We start from the raw sequence: 21,984 nt of genomic DNA, 5'->3' as shown, positions 1-21,984 counted from the left end.
TGATAATTTTATTAAGTGCTTTCTTACTGTATTGACCTATATCAATGGTGACGTAAGAAAATTTTTACTGGATCAGGATTTGAACCCATCTCTCCTGCTCTCGAGGCAGTTGCACTGACTACTTCACTACCCAGACACGGTGCCCATCATGACTATGTGGATTACCTCAGCAAGTCTCCCATCTGACCCAAAATTCCATATGTCACTACTACTGCACTAGTACCCTCACTACAGCAGTCCCTCTCACTCGCCGTGTCTGTGAGATATTCCTGCAAATGGCTCTGAGTGTATGAGTGCATCTGAACTGAAGAAAGTTCCCCAATGCCAAGCTAGGCTATGTGTAGATCCAATTGTATGCACAGTGACTGTTCTTTTGGGTGTCTGAAAGAATGGATACCGTGCATATAATTGTAGAAATATAACTAGTTGTCTTACGACCGAGGTGTCCACATCAGTCTGAAGTCCGTGGAATCTAGTAACAAAAACCGGTGGCACCTGCATAATGCAGACCAACTATGTGATACATTTATCTGGTGGTTTATGTATAGCCTTAAGATTAATGGGATGCCGAAACTAGCTGCATATAGTAAAGGATTTATAAAAAGAAAAACAGCTGTTTGGTACAAGGTTTTTCACAAGAATTTGAAGCCAGCTGCAGTCCTATATCCCACCTCTGATGGATTCACAAAAAGAAGAAAAAATCATTCATTGCCCTTAGAATTTCTCCGAAAATATTACCCATTACATGGAATGACCAGAGGCTGCATTCAGAACAAGAATTTTGGAGACCTATGGAGGACCGATGCCTGGTAAGTGCTAGATCAATATATGACCTCTTCCAACACCTCTTCATTTTCTACCTTGTGCATTTAAGAACTTGTTCACACAGGGTGATCGTACAGACATACTTGATTTTGCCCATCACACAGACTGGCACGCGATTGAACTTGAACATGGCATCAGAGCTCACTCCCCAGAATTTACAAGAATTAGGAGACTTGTGTGCTCAGATGTGATGCCAACTCCCTCCAGTGACCTATCGAGGCCTCGTCGATTCCATGCAAAAATGCATCGTCACTGTTATCCGTGCTATTAGGTAGGTGGTCAAAATGTTCTGGTTAATCAGTGTGTGTAGCTGTACTTAGTCAAGGATAGACTGTAGCCATTCATCGAGCTGATCACTTATTTTCATTTCCTTACGAGAATATAACATCGTTTCAGTCTATAGGAACAGGAAACAGTTCGTTAGAGAAATCCCACAAGCAGTGTGGTGGGGTCAGTCTGGCCCCAAACTTACCTGCTCTAAACACAACCACTTGGTTTTACAGTTCAGAGTGCAAAGTATGCAGACCTACAGCACTACAATTTTACAAGCATTCAATCTAAACATAAACAAAATTCCCTGGCACTCGTATTACCCCACCACACTGGTTATGGGTTAGACAGGCTACACCTGATGACTTGGCAGACATTTGTAAAAGAAAGAAATGAAGGTAGTTAACTGAGGTGATGGAAAAAAAAGAGGCAAGTGAAAGTAAAGAGTATCATTGAAGTAAAGATGCACTTGAAAATTGCATAAAAGAAGTAAATTTTGCGAATTAATTGGAATATATTTCAAAATCTTGCAGCGTACAGAAACAACTAACTTTCAGTTTATTTAAATAATATTACTATTTGCCTAAATAAACACTTGCATAATATCGTACATACATTTTCAATAAAAAAGTTTTGGTTGCAGGCAGCTTTTCAAGAAGTAATGTATCTTATACAAATTCATCCCACCAAATACAGTAATAAATTGTAAAGTGAAAGAGTTAAAATGATTGTTTCAATAATTTTCTGTAAAGTGATCAGAATAATAGTGTTAACACATTCTACAGAAATTCTGGAAGTTCTTCTTAGTATTTCAGCAAGTTGTATGATTCATGTTTTATGTACTTTTAAATTATTCATAATTTAAGTGAACACACTGAAAACAGAAAAAAATATAATAATTCAATTAAAAATAAATAAAATAAATACAAGCTGGCAGGACCATGAAACAAAAAATGCAGATTGAATTTCCATGTACAATGTACCATTATATCTGTATAGGAAGTTACTTTTATTTTTTAAAATAAATGCAAAAGGAAAAAGCGTGCAAGGATTAAATAATTATGGGTAAATCACCAGAAAATATTAAGCAAACAACAGTATATGTTTTAGCCACTTTTGACGACTAATTAGTAATGCATTTCAGACATTGCCCATCATCAGGATATCTGCTCAGAAACATCACAAAATATGTATGACACATTAAGCGTACTTAGATTCATAGGCAAATAAGTTAACATACCAGAGAAAAAAACTTTACTTCAGAGTATCATGCCAAGTGTTATCTATCATAACTTTGGAGCTCTCAACTCACAGCATTCTCCCATCACATAATTAGCTGTTATTACATACCACTAATTGACTTGGTTGTAGAAGTGCTGAGTTCATTTGTCATATTTTGACAGATAATTAACAAAAATCAACTGAAAAACCATAAAAACAGTACATCATGCTAAATGATTTTTTATTCCTTTAGGAAAACTAATAATCACAATTGAGAGTGCAAAGTTCACATTGGAACAAAAGTCCAGTATTAATACAGGTGGTATGGGCAAGAGACAGAAGGAAGGGAAGGGACAAGGGGGATGTGGTGAGAGGCTTCCAAATTAATCTCAGCTTATGTAAATGAGAACCAGTAATCTCTGGTATTAATAAACTTAAAATAGGGAATAGAAGCTTACTGTAAGTCTATTAGGTATTGCACATACACATAATAAGTTGAAGGTGAAATTTCTTTAAAGTGCCTAAACAGGTTATTAAATTATTCCAGCACTTAGGTAAGAACACATAATATATGCAATATAATGTTATTCGAGTGTGGAGAAGCCATCAGACTCTGTCAAACAGTAGTAAGTCACATATTTAGCTTTTTTTTGTTTGTTTTTATAGTTTAATTCTTAAGTTAGAAACGGTAGGATGGATAGGGTGTGTGTTGGACACAAGAGGAGCTGGCTGCAGTTCATGATTGGCTCAAGGTGCTTTTAACTACGGTCAGCTGTCTTCAGGTGTAATGGTGGCGGAGAAACTGGTGCATTGCTTGGAACAGCTCGGGTATCATTTGTTTCACCACAGGTTCTGCTGTTGAGGCACCTTCTAGTGTATCTGATGTGGTGGGTCTGGCCTGACCATAGGGTGAGTGGCAGTCGATAATACATTTGCATCACTTGAGGCAAGGGGTCAACGTTCAGACAGATCATTGGGACAGGGTGGTGTGGGGGGGGGGGGGGGGGTGGACGGCACATGGTAAAGTGAGCATTCATGATCAAGGAAAGATGTGAGCAGAACACGGTGGAAGGAGGGTTGGGGCATGGAGGTGTACAAAATAAGAGTAGAAGAGAGGAATATCTTTGTTTGATTGTGGAACTACACTCCAGAAAATACACTCTATATGTTTTGATGGTTATCAATGTCAACACTAATAGGTAAATTTGGATATCATCTTATAATGATTGGTATTGGCAGTCATTAGGAGTAGTCTAATGGTCTTTGTGATACTAGTCTGGCCTGTGATTTTGGAATCAACTGAAGGCGTTTTTCCTTCTACGCTTGTTTTGATATATATACATATATATATATAGTACAAACAATGTTTTTTATTCTCATGATTATTATTGAATTGTTGTGTGTGTTTGCATATTCAGAAAAGCATGATATTGTTTATAATGTTTGAATTCTTTGCAGTATTAGGCATGTAATAAATGTCTTTGCTGTCTATGCAAATTCCAAGTTGGAAGTAAGTTTGCTATTAATTCAGATAGAACACTGCTGTATAAATTGGGATCATGCCTTATGACATGTAGTCCGTAGTCTTGTCATAATTCTGTGACACAATCTCTTCTGGTTTGTATTTATTAAGATTCAAAACCACCCCCTGCCCCCTTGCCACCACCATTTAGTCACTATTTATTTTACTTCTACCCTTGAACATACCTCCTCAGCTTCCCATTGCTCTTGCCCAATCCAACCCCCTCCCCCCTCCCTCCAAACAAACATTCTGTATATGAAATTAGGTCAAATCTGTTGACGAAATCATCAGCCAAGTCATGAGGACAAAGACACAGCATGGCTTCCATTCTGTGGTGCAATGGGTAAGTTAGAGTGTAAAGAGGCAAGGAATCAGAAGAGTCTTTTTGTCACCAAGGAAAATTAAAGGAAGGTTGTGACCTGACAAACATACTCTCAGGCTGTAATATTCCTTGTGATTATGGTATCAGTTATGTGAGACAGCCTATACAAACTACTGCTAATTGCTGTGTTGATCATCACCCTAAGCATGAAAAAATGAAAATCAGCAGTTTCTGAGAACTGTTTAGTGAGTAAATGCAAGATAGACTTTAAGCAGATGAGGATCTGGCCCATATTTCTAGCTGTTTGGTCTCTGTAATTACGGAAGCAGCTGAAATTAGACTAAGTGATCACAACAATACACACGCTGGCTATGTAATTGTCAGTTTATTTATTTGCTATTTTCTAATACAAGAACAGACCACATGTTGCACATGAGGCAGTATATTTGAATATAACACAATACTTTCACACAATTTCGAATTAATCAGTATAATTAAGCAATGTGTGGAAGCATGCACTTCAGAAAGAAAAATTACGGAGAAAAACTTCACATAGTTCACCACCTATTACAAGTTATGGCACTGCAACCTGTGCTGGACAGCTTGCGAAAATGTGACCTATGGATGCAGAGGGTGTTGCTTTAGCATATGCTTTCTCCATGATGTAATTCAGCCAATCGCATTGTGTCCACTGGGCACAAGTGTGAACCTCACTATTTTATGACAGTCAGACTTGGCCCCTGACAATAGTGATAGAGGCAGTAATCAAAAGCATGGGATTCTATTCAGATTTGATGTGGAATCTTATGACGGAACTTTTATCCATGTGAGTAAGATAATTGCGTAAAAGTGATAGTCTGACATCTTACAGAAGCCTCCTCATTGTCTTAGAGTTTTACACTCTCATGTCAATATGTTAACCCCCTAATTTTATTTGGTGTTAATAAGAAGTGTGAATTAAGGATTATTTGTGAAATTAAATGCCATAATACTTGCACAGACTGTTTCTCTGCCTTGGATTCAGAATAGAAATTTACATTCTGGTGCAAAATCAGAATTTTATCAATGATTGGTGGTGCTGATCTCCATGACTGTTCCTTTATTTAACACCCTGTAGTCTAACAGGTTGCTGACAGGCATCAGACAGAAAACTGGAAGCCCCAATATTAAATAAATGTAATTACTTCTGAAACAGTGATTTACTGCCATATGGAGTTCTGCTCCATAGACAACCCCTGCCAATGGGTCTGAAGATGACCACAAAAGTGGTCGAAACCAATGACCACAAATAAATTCAAATTGTGATTGAGAATGATTTAAAGTAAATTATCCAAAATAAATATAAAGTAAAAGAGTATCTCATTAGCTTCCTCTCCTATAATTAATCATAATGTTTGGACTCAAGGATGCATGTACTGGATAACAGTAATGTTCATATTAAACAGATATTTAACTTTACAGTTACATGAACAGCTGATGGTGCTCTCTAAAAATTATAAAATGGTTTGTATGAACTATTAGAAGAAACAACAGTTGAGTAAAAAAACTATTTCTAGCTTTCTGTACTCATAGTTCCTTCCTCTGGGAAGATGAATACATTTGGGAAGACTGGGAATGAGGGGAGTGTCGCTCAGACCACAAATCGAGAGAAACCCACCTGTATTGAACACTGATGCAATTCATTCTGGAGTACCACTTGAATTTCTGGGATCCCCAGTCAGTTTAAGGAAGAAACCAAGTAGTTCAGAAGTGGGCTTCTAGATTTCTTACTGGTAGGCTCAATCAACATGCAAGTATTATGGAGATGCTTCATGAACTCAAATTTGAAAACCTTGGACAAACATGTTCTTTACATGCAACACTATTGAGAAAATTTAGAGAAATGTCATACAAGATACCCACCACCACATACCGTATTGTAGCTAGCGGACTAGGCCCTATGTTTGTAAGACAGAATATGTAAAAGAACTATGAGTGAATGTCTAATACACTAAAACATACGGTATCACTCTGAAACTTTGTGATTTATCTCAAATGTTTTGTTACACATTTCACTGTAACTGATAAACTGTGATTGCCATTGACCTACATCTATAACAGTCTCACGACTTGGAGATGTGAGTATTGTCTAGACCTATTAATCTATTAACAATTCCTAATTCAACATTGTTTATCACAATGGCATATGAACATATCCCGGTTTCTGAAAAACTAGTTAAGGTATAGGAAGATGCAGTTCGTGCATAACACTGACATATACTTCTTTGTTTACATAACAACGACCAAAATTGAAGCATAACACATAATTTCCCAGGGGCACAATATTGCGACCCCCCCCCTCCTCAGGAAATTTATTCTATGGACTTCTCTATGATATTATCTGAGGCCTAGAGAGGGTGATAATTTCGTTAGTTGTGGAACTCGTAAAGTTTGAGTGCGGGACAATTGTTGTGGTGACAAACGGACATATGACATTGCCTAATATTTATGTTTGCATTATATTTGAAGGTACCATATTTATCGCACTTCTCGCAATAAAACCTATAAGAACAAGGTAAAATCGGAAAATATAGTTAATGAATAAGCATTCCAAGAATATTTTGCTACATATTATGAACAATATCATACATAAACTGCAGAAAATGCAAGGAATATGTATGTAACTATTACATATATTTGGTCTGCTTTTCTGCATTTGCCATGGCTGCAACCTGGTTAGTTTGTCATTCGCATTCGAACCTAATTTTTACATTTAATTCCGATAAGTTAAGCTCCATTGAATAATCTGGACTTATTTGACGTTACAAAATGACAGCTGTGTGCAGATCTACATGTAATGGCTTTTTAAACAACAGGTGAGTGACGTCGCTAATGTCAATAGAGCTCGTTACACTTCTTGTCACCAGGCAGCACTGCTACACACGTTCTGTCTCCCTGATGACTTCTTTAGCCTCAATCAATCAGCAGACCCAATTCCTTGGCGTCCCCTAGACGCAAGTCTCATGGAGGTAAAAATGTTTTACCTCCATGCGGAAGCGATTCCTCGGGGCCTGCGAGATGCATGTCTCCATGAGTGCTCGTCTACAGCAGTATCCTTGAGTCTATTGACATTTTACTGTAGTAAACTGTTTTGTCATTCTCTATGTTTCAGAATTAAATGGAATAATGTTTTATTAATCACTTTCAGATAAAATATAAACTTACTTTCCATGTCTAAATAAACATTAATTTTCTTTCTTTTTGTTGCAAGTTATTAACTGAAAAATACTAGGCTATACTTTCTCTTTACTTTCTTTGAACTTTGTTTTTACCAATATTCCCAAGGAGGTTTATATAGGTCGTTGAATATTGCAGTCTTTTACTTTATTGTGTTTTGGATTTGCTTCATTATGAAAAGATATATTCAAGATATTAGTCTGCTTTGAAAGATGCCTTTAAATATTTTTCATGAAGTAGTTTGGGGATAAGGCACAAGTTGGGTACTGACATTTTCAATTTAAAAACAGCTATTTCTTTAATTCCTGCAATTGATTGGTTTACAGGTACAAGTTAGCATTTTACTTTACGAGTGCTGGTTCTCTACCCAATACCCCTCTAAGCGGAAAAATAATAAGTAATAAAAAATACCTGAGTGTCACGGCCACTTTTCAACGATATGAACTTTAAATAATAAAAAAAGCTGAGCCACTTCAGAGGTAGACCTCCATGACCCACTAATATTTAAAACTCAAAAAGCAACACTCGATGATCTCTTTTAGAGAGAATTACGGTGTTCTCTAACAAACAGTTCTTGATTTGTCATTTAGGGACAAGGTGAAAAGCTATCAAATTCTCAATAAACTTCCGATTGTTTCTCAACAAATAACTGTCATGTAGGACACCCATTCTCTTTAATATAGCCTGCACACTCCATGCATCCAACGAGATTTCCGGAATTTACTATACTACAACGCTCACGCCGAAGTCACATAAGAAATACTAATCAAATATCATTAAGTAACTATTCCTCCATGCTATGGTAGGCTACACGTATACAACCACAATAATTCAATGCAACGCTACTACCCCTTAGTGCATGCTTTAATCCCCAACCACAAAGTAACTAAACGACTTCTCTCAAACACGTCTCTTCACACATACCATCCAATGGAAAACCACCCAAACATAGTGAAATACAGTTCGCTTACAAACACGTGGCTATTAAGCAGTACAATGCACCATTAATCGCAAATAGGAGAAACCAGTCAGACACTCCAATAAATTGGAGCTTTTCCTATACCTGGCACGTCTGCTCTACCAAAATTGGAGAAATAATCATTTTCTACACAAGATGATAATTTTCTCAAAATATCTTTCTAAACGACTTAGAACTGCTTTGAACACACTTGAGTTCTATCCCATTGCAGACTAATTCAAGTATCTCAGTTACATTGGAACAGTGGAGTGTGACTGGCATTGCAGGACAGGGATATGTAAGAAGAGGACATAACAGGGGTAGATGGAAACTTCGATGTGAGAGACACTGCACGGTGTAGGAAATTTACAAGAAGAAGAAGAACTGCTAACTCTGTATATAAAGAGAGAGGAAAATTTAATACTCATGGTAGACTGGAATGTGGTTGTAGGAGAAGGAACAGAAGAAAGGCTAACAAGAGAATATGGACTTGGTAGTATGATTGAGAGAGGAGAATGACTAATTGAGTCCAGCAATAAATTGCAGCTAGTAACAGAGAAAACCGTGTTCAAGAACCACAGGAGGAACGGTTATACTTCAAAATGGCAGGGAGATACAGCAAAGATCCCAGGTAAATTACACAATGAAATCAAATATTGGATTGTAATGCATACCCAAAAACAGATATAGACTCATATCACAATTTAGTTAACATGAAGAGCAGTTGTACAGACACAATTTATAAATAAATAAAGTTCACTTAGGAATGTAGCAAATAGGAAGTGCAAGGAAGCTAAGGCAAAATGGCTACATGAAAAATGTTAAGAAATGAGAAAAGACATGTTTGTCAGAAGGACTCATTCAGCATATAGAAAAATCTAATTAACCAAAATTAAAAGCAAGGGTTGTAACATTAAGAGTGATTAATTGTCATTTATCATCCCTTTTAAATTCACAAGATGACAATATTTACCTGGGGGATCTCTAATTTGTACTGTTAGCAATTTCTTCTGTTGGCAATTGCACATCATCAATGTTAAAACACACATCCTTCCAGCCTGACTTAGACCTTGGGCTTTGCTACACGTTAGTCAGTCATCACGACTTAGACTTCAGGGCAGTATGGGGAGACAGCCCAATAAAACACTCTGGCAAGTATTTATCAGTAAATACACAAAAAAGAAATTTCCGTATCTCACAGCTAAAACAAAAGGAGAACAGAATTTTCATTATTTACTCACTGTGTATTTCACAATTATTTATCATCCCTTTGTAATTCACAAGATGACAATATTTACCTAGGGGATCTGTAACAACTACTGTTCGCAATTGCACATTATCAGTGTTAAACATATAACACTTCAGCCTGGCATTATCCTTGGGCCTTGCTACAGATTAGTCTGTCATAACAACTTGAAGTTCAGGCCAGGAAGAACAGACAGACCAATACAACACTCTGACAAGAATTTATCAGTAACCACACAACAAAAAACTTTACATTCTGACAGCTTAAACAAAAGGAGAACAAAATTTTCATTATTTACTCATAGTGTATTTCACATTTATTTGTCATTCCTTTTTAATTCACAAGATAACAATATTTAGTTGGGAGATCAGTAATTACTACTGCTGGCAACTGCACTTCATCAACTTTAAAACACACAACCTTCCAGCACGGATTAGACATTGGGCTCTGCTTCAGGTTAGTCTGTCATCACCTCCTAATCTTCAGAGCAGGATGGAGAGACAGACCAATAAAACATTCTGAGAAGTACTTAGTACTAAGTGCACAACAAATAAATTTGCATATCTGCCAGCTAAAACAAAAGGAGAACAGAATTTCATTATTTACTCACAGAGAATTTCACATTTATTTATCATTCTTTTTCGTTCATAACACAACAAGATTTGCCTGGGGGATCTGTAATTTCTACTGCTGACAATTGCATATCATCAGCGTTAAAACACGCAAGCTTCGAGCCTGACTTAGACATCGAAGTTTGCTATTGGTGATTCTGTCATCAGAGCCTTAACTTCAGGCAGGATGAACAGACAGACCAATTAAGCACTCTGACAAGTATCTATCAGTAAATGCACATCCGAAAAATTTACGTATCTGACAGAAAACCAAAAGGAGAACAGAATTTTCATTATTTACCCACAGTAAATTTCACATTTACTTATCATACCTTTTTAATTCACAAGATGACAATGTTTAATTGTGGAATCTGTAATTTCTACTGTTGACAACTGCACATCATCAATATTAAAATACACAAACTTTCGTCCTCACCTCCGCCTATAGCTACGCTACTCGTCAGTCCCACATCATAACGAACATTTCACCGCAAAATGGACAAACATGCCAATAAAACCCATTGACATGTATTTATCAGTAAATGCACAACAACAAAATTGCATACTTGACATTTAAATCAAAAGGAGAACAGAATTTTCATTATTTACTCACAGTGCATTTCACATTTATTTTCATCCCATTAAAATACACAACACAACAACTTTTAAATAGGAGATCATCAATTTCTACTGTTGCAAATTGCACTTTACTAGCATTAAAACACACAACATTCAAGCATGAACTAGACATTTGGATTTGCTACAAGTTTGTCTGTCATCACCAGCTAAATTTTAGGGCACAATGGACAGACAGACCAAAAAAAACACTGTTACAATTATTTATCAGTAAATGCGCAACAGCAAAATTTATGTATCTGACAGGTGAAACAAAAAGAGAACTGCTATTTCATTATTTACTCACAGTGAAATTCACATTTATTAATCATCCCATTTTAATCCACAAGACGACAATATTTGCCTGGGTTATCTATAATTTCTATTGTTGGTAATAGCACAACATCAACGGTAAAACACACAACCTTCCAGCCTGACATAAATCTTGGGTTCTGCTGTAGGTTAATCTGTTATCACCAGCAAATTTTTATGGCACAATGAACAGACAGACCAATAAAACATTGTGGCAATTATTTATCAGTAAATGCACAACAAAAAAATTTACGTATCTGACAGCTACAACAAAAAGAGAACAGATAATTCATTATTTACTCACAGTGAAATTCACATTTATTAATCATCCCATACTTATACACAAGATGACAATATTTGCATAGGTTATCTATCATTTCTATTGTTGGTAATAGCACAACGTCAATGTTAAAACACACAACTTCCCAGCCTGACATAAATTTTGGGTTTTGCTACAGATTAGTCTGTCATCACCAGCTAAATTTTAGACCACAATGGACAGACAGACCAAAAAAATACTGTTACAATTAAATATCAGTAAATGGCAATAACAAAATTTATGTATCCGTTAGCTAAAGCAAAAAGAGAACATAAATTTCATTATTTACTCACAGTGAAATTCACATTTACTAAACATCAAGTTTTAATCCAAAAGACGACAGTTGTTGCCTGGATTATCTGTAATTTCTACTGTTGGCAATAGCACAACATCAATGTTAAAACACACCACATCCCAGCCTGAACTAGGCCTTGGGTTTTGCTACAGGTTAATCTGTTATCATCGACTATATTTTAGGGCACAATGGACAGACAGCCCAATGAAACACTCTGACACTTATTTATCGGTAAATGCACAACAACAAAATTTACGTGTGTGACAGCTAAATCAAAAGGAGACAGATTTTTCATTATTTACTCATAGTGTATTTCACATTTATTTATCATCCCTTTTCCATTCACTAGACGACATTATTCACATGGGTTATCTGTAATTTCTACTGTTGGCAATAGCACATCAGTGTTAAAACATGCAACCTCCCAGCCTGACCTCGACCTTTGGCATTGTTACAGATTAGTCTGTCACAACCAGCTAAATTTTAAGGCACGATCGACAGACAGACCCATGAAACACTCTTACAGTTATTTGCCTTTCAATGCACAACAAAAAAATTTACCTATGTGTCAGCTAAAACAAAAAGAGAACAGAAAATTCATTATTTACTAACAGTGATATTCACATTAATTAACCTTTGCACTTTAATTCACAAGTCGACAATATTGTCCTAGGTTATCTTAAATTTCTACCATTGGCAATAGCTCAAAAGCAATGTTAAAACACATAACCTCCCTGTCTGATCTAGACCTTGGACTCTGATACAGCTTAGTCTGTCATCACCAGTTAAATTTTAGGGCACGATGGACAGACAGACAAAAAAAAACACTGTTACAATTACTTCTCAGTAAATGCACAACAGCAATATTTACGTATTTGACAGCTAAAACAAAAGGAGAACTGATATTTCATTCTTTACTCACAGTGAAATTCCAAATTATAAATCATCCCATTTTGATCCACAAGACAACAATATTTGCCTGCGTTATCTGCAATTTCTACTGTTGCCAATAGCACAACATCATGTTATAACACGCTACGTGCAGCCTGACCTGGACCTTGGGTTTTGTTACAGGTTAGTCTGTTATCACCTCCTAATCTTTAGAGTAGGATAGAGAGACAGTCAAATAAAGCATGCTGAGAAGTATTTATTAGTAAGTGCACAGAAAAAAGATTTACGTATTTGACAGCTAACACAAAAGAAGACCCGAATTTTCATTATTTACTCACACTGTATTTCACATTTATTTATCATCACCATTCCATTGTCTGGACGACAATATTTACCTGGAGGATTTGTAATTTCTACTGTTCACAATAGCACATGTCCAATTTTAAAACGCACAACCTCCCAGCCTGACCTAGACCTTGAGCTCTGCTACAGCTTAGTATGTCATCACCAGCCAAATATTAGGGCATGATGGACGGAGAGACCAATAAAACGACTTGACAATCATTTACCAATAAATGCATATCAAAATAATTTATGTATGTGACAGGGAAGATGAAAGGAGGATACATTTTACATTATTTACTCTCAGTGTGTTTCACATTTATTTATCATCCATCCTCCATTCATTAGACGACAAAGTGCACCTGGAGGATCTGTAATTTGTACTGTTGGCTATAGCACAACACCAATGTTAAAACACCCAACATCCCAGCCTGACCTAGACCTTGATTTGTGCTACAGGTTAATCTGTTATCACCAACTATACTTTTGGGCATGATGGACAGACAGACCAATAAAACACTCTGACAATTATTTATCGATAATGCACAACAACAAAATTTATGTGTGTGACAGCTAAATCAAAAGGAGACAGATTTTTCATTATTTACTCATAGTGTATTTCACATTTCTTTATCATTCCTTTTCCATTCACTAGGTGACAATATTTACCTGGGTTATCTGTAATTTCCACTGTTGGCAATAGCACAACATCAGTGTTGAACACACAACTTCCCAGCCTGATCTAGACCTTGGGCAGCACTACAGCTTAGTCTGTCTTCACCAGCTAAATTTTAGGGCACGATGGACAGACATACCAATAAATCACTGTGACAATTATTTATCAGTAAATGCAAAATAAAAAATGTTACATATGTGTCTGCTAAAACAAAAGGAGAAGAGAAATTTCAATATGTACTCACAGTGGAAATCACATTTATTAATCATCCCATTTTTATACTCAAGTCGACAATATTGTCCTGCGTTATCTTTAATTTCTACTGTTGGCAATAACACAAAAGCAATGTTAAAACACAACCTCCCACCCTGATCTAGACCTTGGGCTCTGCTATGGATTTGTCTGTCATCAGCAGCTAATTTGTTGGGTATGATGGACAGAAAGACCAAAAAATACTGTTACAACTATTTATCAGTAAACGGACAAAAAAAATTTATGTATCTGACAGCTAAAACAAAAAGAGAACAGGAATTTCATTATTTACTCACAGTGAAAATCACATTTATTAATCATATCAGTTTTATACACAAGTCGTCAATATTGTCCTGCGTTATCTTTAATTTCTACTATTGGCAATAGCACAACATGTATGTTAAAACACGCGACCTCCCAGCGTGACATAGACATTGGGCTTAGCTACAGCTTAAACTGTCATCACCAGTTAAATTTTAGGGCACATTTGACACACGCACCAAAAAAAAAAAAAAAACCACTGTGACAATTATTGATCAGTAAATGCACAACTAAGAAATTTACGTATCTGACAGCTAAAACGAAAACAGAACAAAAATTTCATTATATACTCACTGTGAAATTCACATTTATTAATCATCCCATTTTAATCCACAAGATGACAGTATTTACTTCGGTTATGTGCAATTTCTACTGTTGCCAATAGCACAACATCAATGTTATAACACACAACCTCCAGCCTGACCTAGACCTTGGGTTCTGTTACAGGTTAGTCTGTTATCACATCCCAATCTTTAGAGTAGGATACAGAGACAGACAAATAAAACACTCTGTGAAATATTTCTTAGTAAGCGCACAGCAAAAAGATTTACGTATTTGACAGGTAAAAGAAAAGGAGACCCAAATTTTCATTATTTGCTCACACTGTATTTTACATTTATTTATCATCACCATTCCATTCTCTAGACGACAATATTTACCTGGAGCATTTGTAATTTCTACTGTTCGCACTTGCACATCATCTACGTTAAAACACAAAGTCTCAGAGCCTGATGTAAACCTTGGGCATTTCTACAGCTTAGTCTGTCATTCCCAGCTAAATTTTAGGGCATGATGAAAGACACACCAATAAAACACTGTGACAATTATTTATCTGTAGGTGCACAAGAGACAAATTTATGTATCTGACAGCTAAAACAAAAAGAGAACAGATATTTCATTGTTTACTCACAGTGAAAATAAAATTTACTAACCATCCCATTTTATTCCACAAGACAACAATATTTACCCGGGCGATCTGTAATTTCTACCGTTGGCAATAGCCCAACGTCAAACTTAAACACACAACCTCCCACTGTGACCTAGACCTTGGGCTGCGCTACAGCTTAGTTTGTCATCACCAGCTACATTTTAGGGCACGATTGACAGACAGACCAATAAAACACTGTGATAATTATTCATCAGTAAATGCACAACAAAAAAATTTAGGTATCTGACAGCTAAAATAAAAAGACAACAAACAATTCAATAACTACTCACAGTGAAATTCACATTTATTAATCATCCCATTTTAATCCCCAAGATGAGAATATTTATCTGGCTTATCTGCAATTACTACTGTTGCCAATAGCACATCAATGTTATAACACACAACCTCCAACCGGACCTATACTTTGGGTTTTGTTACAGGTTAGTCTGTTATCACATCCTAATCTTTAGAGTAGGATACAGAGAGAGACAAATAAAACATGCTGTGAAGTATTTATTAGTAGGTGCACAGAAAAATATTTACGTACTTGACAGCTAAAAGAAAAGGATACCCGAATTTACATTATTTGCTCACCCTATATTTTACATTTATTTATCATCACCATTCCATTCTCTAGATGACAATTTTTACCTGAGAGGATTTGTAATTTCTACTGTTCGCAATTGCAGATCATCTATGTTAAAACACAAAGCCTCAGAGCCTGATATAAACTTTGGGCACTGCTACAGCTTTGTCTGTCATCACCAGCAAAATTTTAGGGCATGATGAAAGACACACGAATTAAACACTGTGACAATTATTTATCAATAGGTGCACAACAGAAAAATTTACGCATCTGACAGCTAAAACAAAAAGAGAACAAAGAATTCAATACTTACTCACAGTGAAATACACATTAATTTATCATCCCATTTCAATCCACAAGATGACACTATTTACCTGTGTTATCTATAATTTCTACTGTTGGCAGTAGCACAACACCAATGTTAAAACACACAACGACTCAGCCTGGCGGAGGCCTTGGGCATTGCTACAGGGTAGTCTGTCATCACCAGTTAAATTTTAGGGCACAATGGACAGACAGACCAAAAAATCACTCTGACAGTTATTATTCAGTAAATGCACAGCAAAAAATTTACGAATATCACAGCTACAACAAAAAGTCATCAGAAATTTCATCATTTACTCACAATGAAATTCACATTTATTACTCATCGCATTTCAATTTACAAGATGACAATATTTACCTGTGTTATCTATAATTTCTACTGTTGGCAGTAGCACAACACCAATGTTAAAACACACAACGTCTCAGCCTGGCGGAGGCCTTGGGCAATGCTACAGGGTAGTCTGTCATCACCAGTTAAATTTTAGGGCACAATGGACAGACAGACCAAAAAATCACTCTGACAGTTATTATTCAGTAAATTCACAGCAAAAAATTTACGAATATCACAGCTACAAGAAAAAGTCATCAGAAATTTCATCATTTACTCACAATGAAATTCACATTTATTACTCATCGCATTTCAATTTACAACATGACAATATTTACCTGTGTTATCTATAATTTCTACTGTTGGCAGTAGCACAACACCAATGTTAAAACACACAACGTCTCAGCCTGGCGGAGGCCTTGGGCATTGCTACAGGGTAGTCTGTCATCACCAGTTAAATTTTAGGGCACAATGGACAGACAGACCAAAAAATCACTCTGACAGTTATTATTCAGTAAATTCACAGCAAAAAATTTACGAATATCACAGCTACAAGAAAAAGTCATCAGAAATTTCATCATTTACTCACAATGAAATTCACATTTATTACTCATCGCATTTCAATTTACAAGATGACAATATTTACCTGTGTTATCTATAATTTCTACTGTTGGCAGTAGCACAACACCAATGTTAAAACACACAACGTCTCAGCCTGGCGGAGGCCTTGGGCATTGCTACAGGGTAGTCTGTCATCACCAGTTAAATTTTAGGGCACAATGGACAGACAGACCAAAAAATCACTCTGACAGTTATTATTCAGTAAATGCACAGCAAAAAATTTACGAATATCACAGCTACAACAAAAAGTCATCAGAAATTTCATCATTTACTCACAATGAAATTCACATTTATTACTCATCGCATTTCAATTTACAAGATGACAATATTTACCTGTGTTATCTATAATTGCTACTGTTGGCAGTAGCACAACACCAATGTTAAAACACACAACGTCTCAGCCTGGCGGAGGCCTTGGGCATTGCTACAGGGTAGTCTGTCATCACCAGTTAAATTTTAGGGCACAATGGACAGACAGACCAAAAAATCACTCTGACAGTTATTATTCAGTAAATGCACAGCAAAAAATTTACGAATATCACAGCTACAACAAAAAGTCATCAGAAATTTCATCATTTACTCACAATGAAATTCACATTTATTACTCATCGCATTTCAATTTACAAGATGACAATATTTACCTGTGTTATCTATAATTGCTACTGTTGGCAGTAGCACAACACCAATGTTAAAACACACAACGTCTCAGCCTGGCGGAGGCCTTGGGCATTGCTACAGGGTAGTCTGTCATCACCAGTTAAATTTTAGGGCACAATGGACAGACAGACCAAAAAATCACTCTGACAGTTATTATTCAGTAAATTCACAGCAAAAAATTTACGAATATCACAGCTACAACAAAAAGTCATCAGAAATTTCATCATTTACTCACAATGAAATTCACATTTACTACTCATCGCATTTCAATTTACAAGATGACAATATTTACCTGTGTTATCTATAATTGCTACTGTTGGCAGTAGCACAACACCAATGTTAAAACACACAACGTCTCAGCCTGGCGGAGGCCTTGGGCATTGCTACAGAGGAGTCTGTCATCACCAGTTAAATTTTAGGGCACAATGGACAGACAGACCAAAAAATCACTCTGACAGTTATTATTCAGTAAATGCACAGCAAAAAATTTACGAATATCACAGCTACAACAAAAAGTCATCAGAAATTTCATCATTTACTCACAATGAAATTCACATTTATTACTCATCGCATTTCAATTTACAAGATGACAATATTTACCTGTGTTATCTATAATTTCTACTGTTGGCAGTAGCACAACACCAATGTTAAAACACACAACGTCTCAGCCTGGCGGAGGCCTTGGGCATTGCTACAGGGTAGTCTGTCATCACCAGTTAAATTTTAGGGCACAATGGACAGACAGACCAAAAAATCACTCTGACAGTTATTATTCAGTAAATTCACAGCAAAAAATTTACGAATATCACAGCTACAACAAAAAGTCATCAGAAATTTCATCATTTACTCACAATGAAATTCACATTTATTACTCATCGCATTTCAATTTACAAGATGACAATATTTACCTGTGTTATCTATAATTGCTACTGTTGGCAGTAGCACAACACCAATGTTAAAACACACAACGTCTCAGCCTGGCGGAGGCCTTGGGCATTGCTACAGGGTAGTCTGTCATCACCAGTTAAATTTTAGGGCACAATGGACAGACAGACCACAAAATCACTCTGACAGTTATTATTCAGTAAATGCACAGCAAAAAATTTACGAATATCACAGCTACAACAAAAAGTCATCAGAAATTTCATCATTTACTCACAATGAAATTCACATTTATTACTCATCGCATTTCAATTTACAAGATGACAATATTTACCTGTGTTATCTATAATTGCTACTGTTGGCAGTAGCACAACACCAATGTTAAAACACACAACGTCTCAGCCTGGCGGAGGCCTTGGGCATTGCTACAGGGTAGTCTGTCATCACCAGTTAAATTTTAGGGCACAGTGGACAGACAGACCAAAAAATCACTCTGACAGTTATTATTCAGTAAATGCACAGCAAAAAATTTACGAATATCACAGCTACAACAAAAAGTCATCAGAAATTTCATCATTTACTCACAATGAAATTCACATTTATTACTCATCGCATTTCAATTTACAAGATGACAATATTTACCTGTGTTATCTATAATTGCTACTGTTGGCAGTAGCACAACACCACTGTTAAAACACACAACGTCTCAGCCTGGCGGAGGCCTTGGGCATTGCTACAGGGTAGTCTGTCATCACCAGTTAAATTTTAGGGCACAATGGACAGACAGACCAAAAAATCACTCTGACAGTTATTATTCAGTAAATGCACAGCAAAAAATTTACGAATATCACAGCTACAACAAAAAGTCATCAGAAATTTCATCATTTACTCACAATGAAATTCACATTTATTACTCATCGCATTTCAATTTACAAGATGACAATATTTACCTGTGTTATCTATAATTTCTACTGTTGGCAGTAGCACAACACCAATGTTAAAACACACAACGTCTCAGCCTGGCGGAGGCCTTGGGCATTGCTACAGGGTAGTCTGTCATCACCAGTTAAATTTTAGGGCCCAATGGACAGACAGACCAAAAAATCACTCTGACAGTTATTATTCAGTAAATGCACAGCAAAAAATTTACGAATATCACAGCTACAACAAAAAGTCATCAGAAATTTCATCATTTACTCACAATGAAATTCACATTTATTACTCATCGCATTTCAATTTACAAGATGACAATATTTACCTGTGTTATCTATAATTGCTACTGTTGGCAGTAGCACAACACCAATGTTAAAACACACAACGTCTCAGCCTGGCGGAGGCCTTGGGCATTGCTACAGGGTAGTCTGTCATCACCAGTTAAATTTTAGGGCACAATGGACAGACAGACCAAAAAATCACTCTGACAGTTATTATTCAGTAAATTCACAGAAAAAATTTACGAATATCACAGCTACAAGAAAAAGTCATCAGAAATTTCATCATTTACTCACAATGAAATTCACATTTATTACTCATCGCATTTCAATTTACAAGATGACAATATTTACCTGTGTTATCTATAATTTCTACTGTTGGCAGTAGCACAACACCAATGTTAAAACACACAACGTCTCAGCCTGGCGGAGGCCTTGGGCATTGCTACAGGGTAGTCTGTCATCACCAGTTAAATTTTAGGGCACAATGGACAGACAGACCAAAAAATCACTCTGACAGTTATTATTCAGTAAATTCACAGCAAAAAATTTACGAATATCACAGCTACAACAAAAAGTCATCAGAAATTTCATCATTTACTCACAATGAAATTCACATTTATTACTCATCGCATTTCAATTTACAAGATGACAATATTTACCTGTGTTATCTATAATTTCTACTGTTGGCAGTAGCACAACACCAATGTTAAAACACACAACGTCTCAGCCTGGCGGAGGCCTTGGGCATTGCTACAGGGTAGTCTGTCATCACCAGTTAAATTTTAGGGCACAATGGACAGACAGACCAAAAAATCACTCTGACAGTTATTATTCAGTAAATGCACAGCAAAAAATTTACGAATATCACAGCTACAACAAAAAGTCATCAGAAATTTCATCATTTACTCACAATGAAATTCACATTTATTACTCATCGCATTTCAATTTACAAGATGAGAATATTTACCTGTGTTATCTATAATTGCTACTGTAGGCAGTAGCACAACACCAATGTTAAAACACACAACGTCTCAGCCTGGCGGAGGCCTTGGGCATTGCTACAGGGTAGTCTGTCATCACCAGTTAAATTTTAGGGCACAATGGACAGACAGACCAAAAAATCACTCTGACAGTTATTATTCAGTAAATGCACAGCAAAAAATTTACGAATATCACAGCTACAACAAAAAGTCATCAGAAATTTCATCATTTACTCACAATGAAATTCACATTTATTACTCATCGCATTTCAATTTACAAGATGACAATATTTACCTGTGTTATCTATAATTGCTACTGTTGGCAGTAGCACAACACCAATGTTAAAACACACAACGTCTCAGCCTGGCGGAGGCCTTGGGCATTGCTACAGGGTAGTCTGTCATCACCAGTTAAATTTTAGGGCACAATGGACAGACAGACCAAAAAATCACTCTGACAGTTATTATTCAGTAAATGCACAGCAAAAAATTTACGAATATCACAGCTACAACAAAAAGTCATCAGAAATTTCATCATTTACTCACAATGAAATTCACATTTATTACTCATCGCATTTCAATTTACAAGATGACAATATTTACCTGTGTTATCTATAATTGCTACTGTTGGCAGTAGAACAACAACAATGTTAAAACACACAACGTCTCAGCCTGGCGGAGGCCTTGGGCATTGCTACAGGGTAGTCTGTCATCACCAGTTAAATTTTAGGGCACAATGGACAGACAGACCAAAAAATCACTCTGACAGTTATTATTCAGTAAATGCACAGCAAAAAATTTACGAATATCACAGCTACAACAAAAAGTCATCAGAAATTTCATCATTTACTCACAATGAAATTCACATTTATTACTCATCGCATTTCAATTTACAAGATGACAATATTTACCTGTGTTATCTATAATTGCTACTGTTGGCAGTAGCACAACACCAATGTTAAAACACACAACGTCTCAGCCTGGCGGAGGCCTTGGGCATTGCTACAGGGTAGTCTGTCATCACCAGTTAAATTTTAGGGAACAATGGACAGACAGACCAAAAAATCACTCTGACAGTTATTATTCAGTAAATGCACAGCAAAAAATTTACGAATATCACAGCTACAACAAAAAGTCATCAGAAATTTCATCATTTACTCACAATGAAATTCACATTTATTACTCATCGCATTTCAATTTACAAGATGACAATATATACCTGTGTTATCTATAATTTCTACTGTTGGCAG

At 36.2% G+C, this 21,984-nt stretch overlaps 1 protein-coding gene across 1 annotated transcript in view; it reads left to right on the top strand.

The window, feature by feature from the left end:
- The first annotated feature begins 802 nt into the window (after positions 1 to 802).
- LOC124741139 (uncharacterized PPE family protein PPE62-like) overlaps positions 803 to 21,984 on the top strand; it is a 59,067-nt gene continuing 37,885 nt past the window's right edge. Inside the window, exons 1-2 of the mRNA XM_047248666.1 lie at positions 803 to 809; positions 2,570 to 2,683. Of these exons, the coding sequence (XP_047104622.1) occupies positions 803 to 809; positions 2,570 to 2,683 (121 nt within the window). The remainder of the gene's footprint in view (positions 810 to 2,569; positions 2,684 to 21,984) is intronic.

Source organism: Schistocerca piceifrons, unplaced genomic scaffold, assembly GCF_021461385.2.
Source record: "Schistocerca piceifrons isolate TAMUIC-IGC-003096 unplaced genomic scaffold, iqSchPice1.1 HiC_scaffold_1872, whole genome shotgun sequence".
NCBI classification, from domain to species: domain Eukaryota; kingdom Metazoa; phylum Arthropoda; class Insecta; order Orthoptera; family Acrididae; genus Schistocerca; species Schistocerca piceifrons.
Note: the sequence above shows the minus strand (reverse complement) of the source record. Positions and strands in the feature narration are given on the sequence as shown.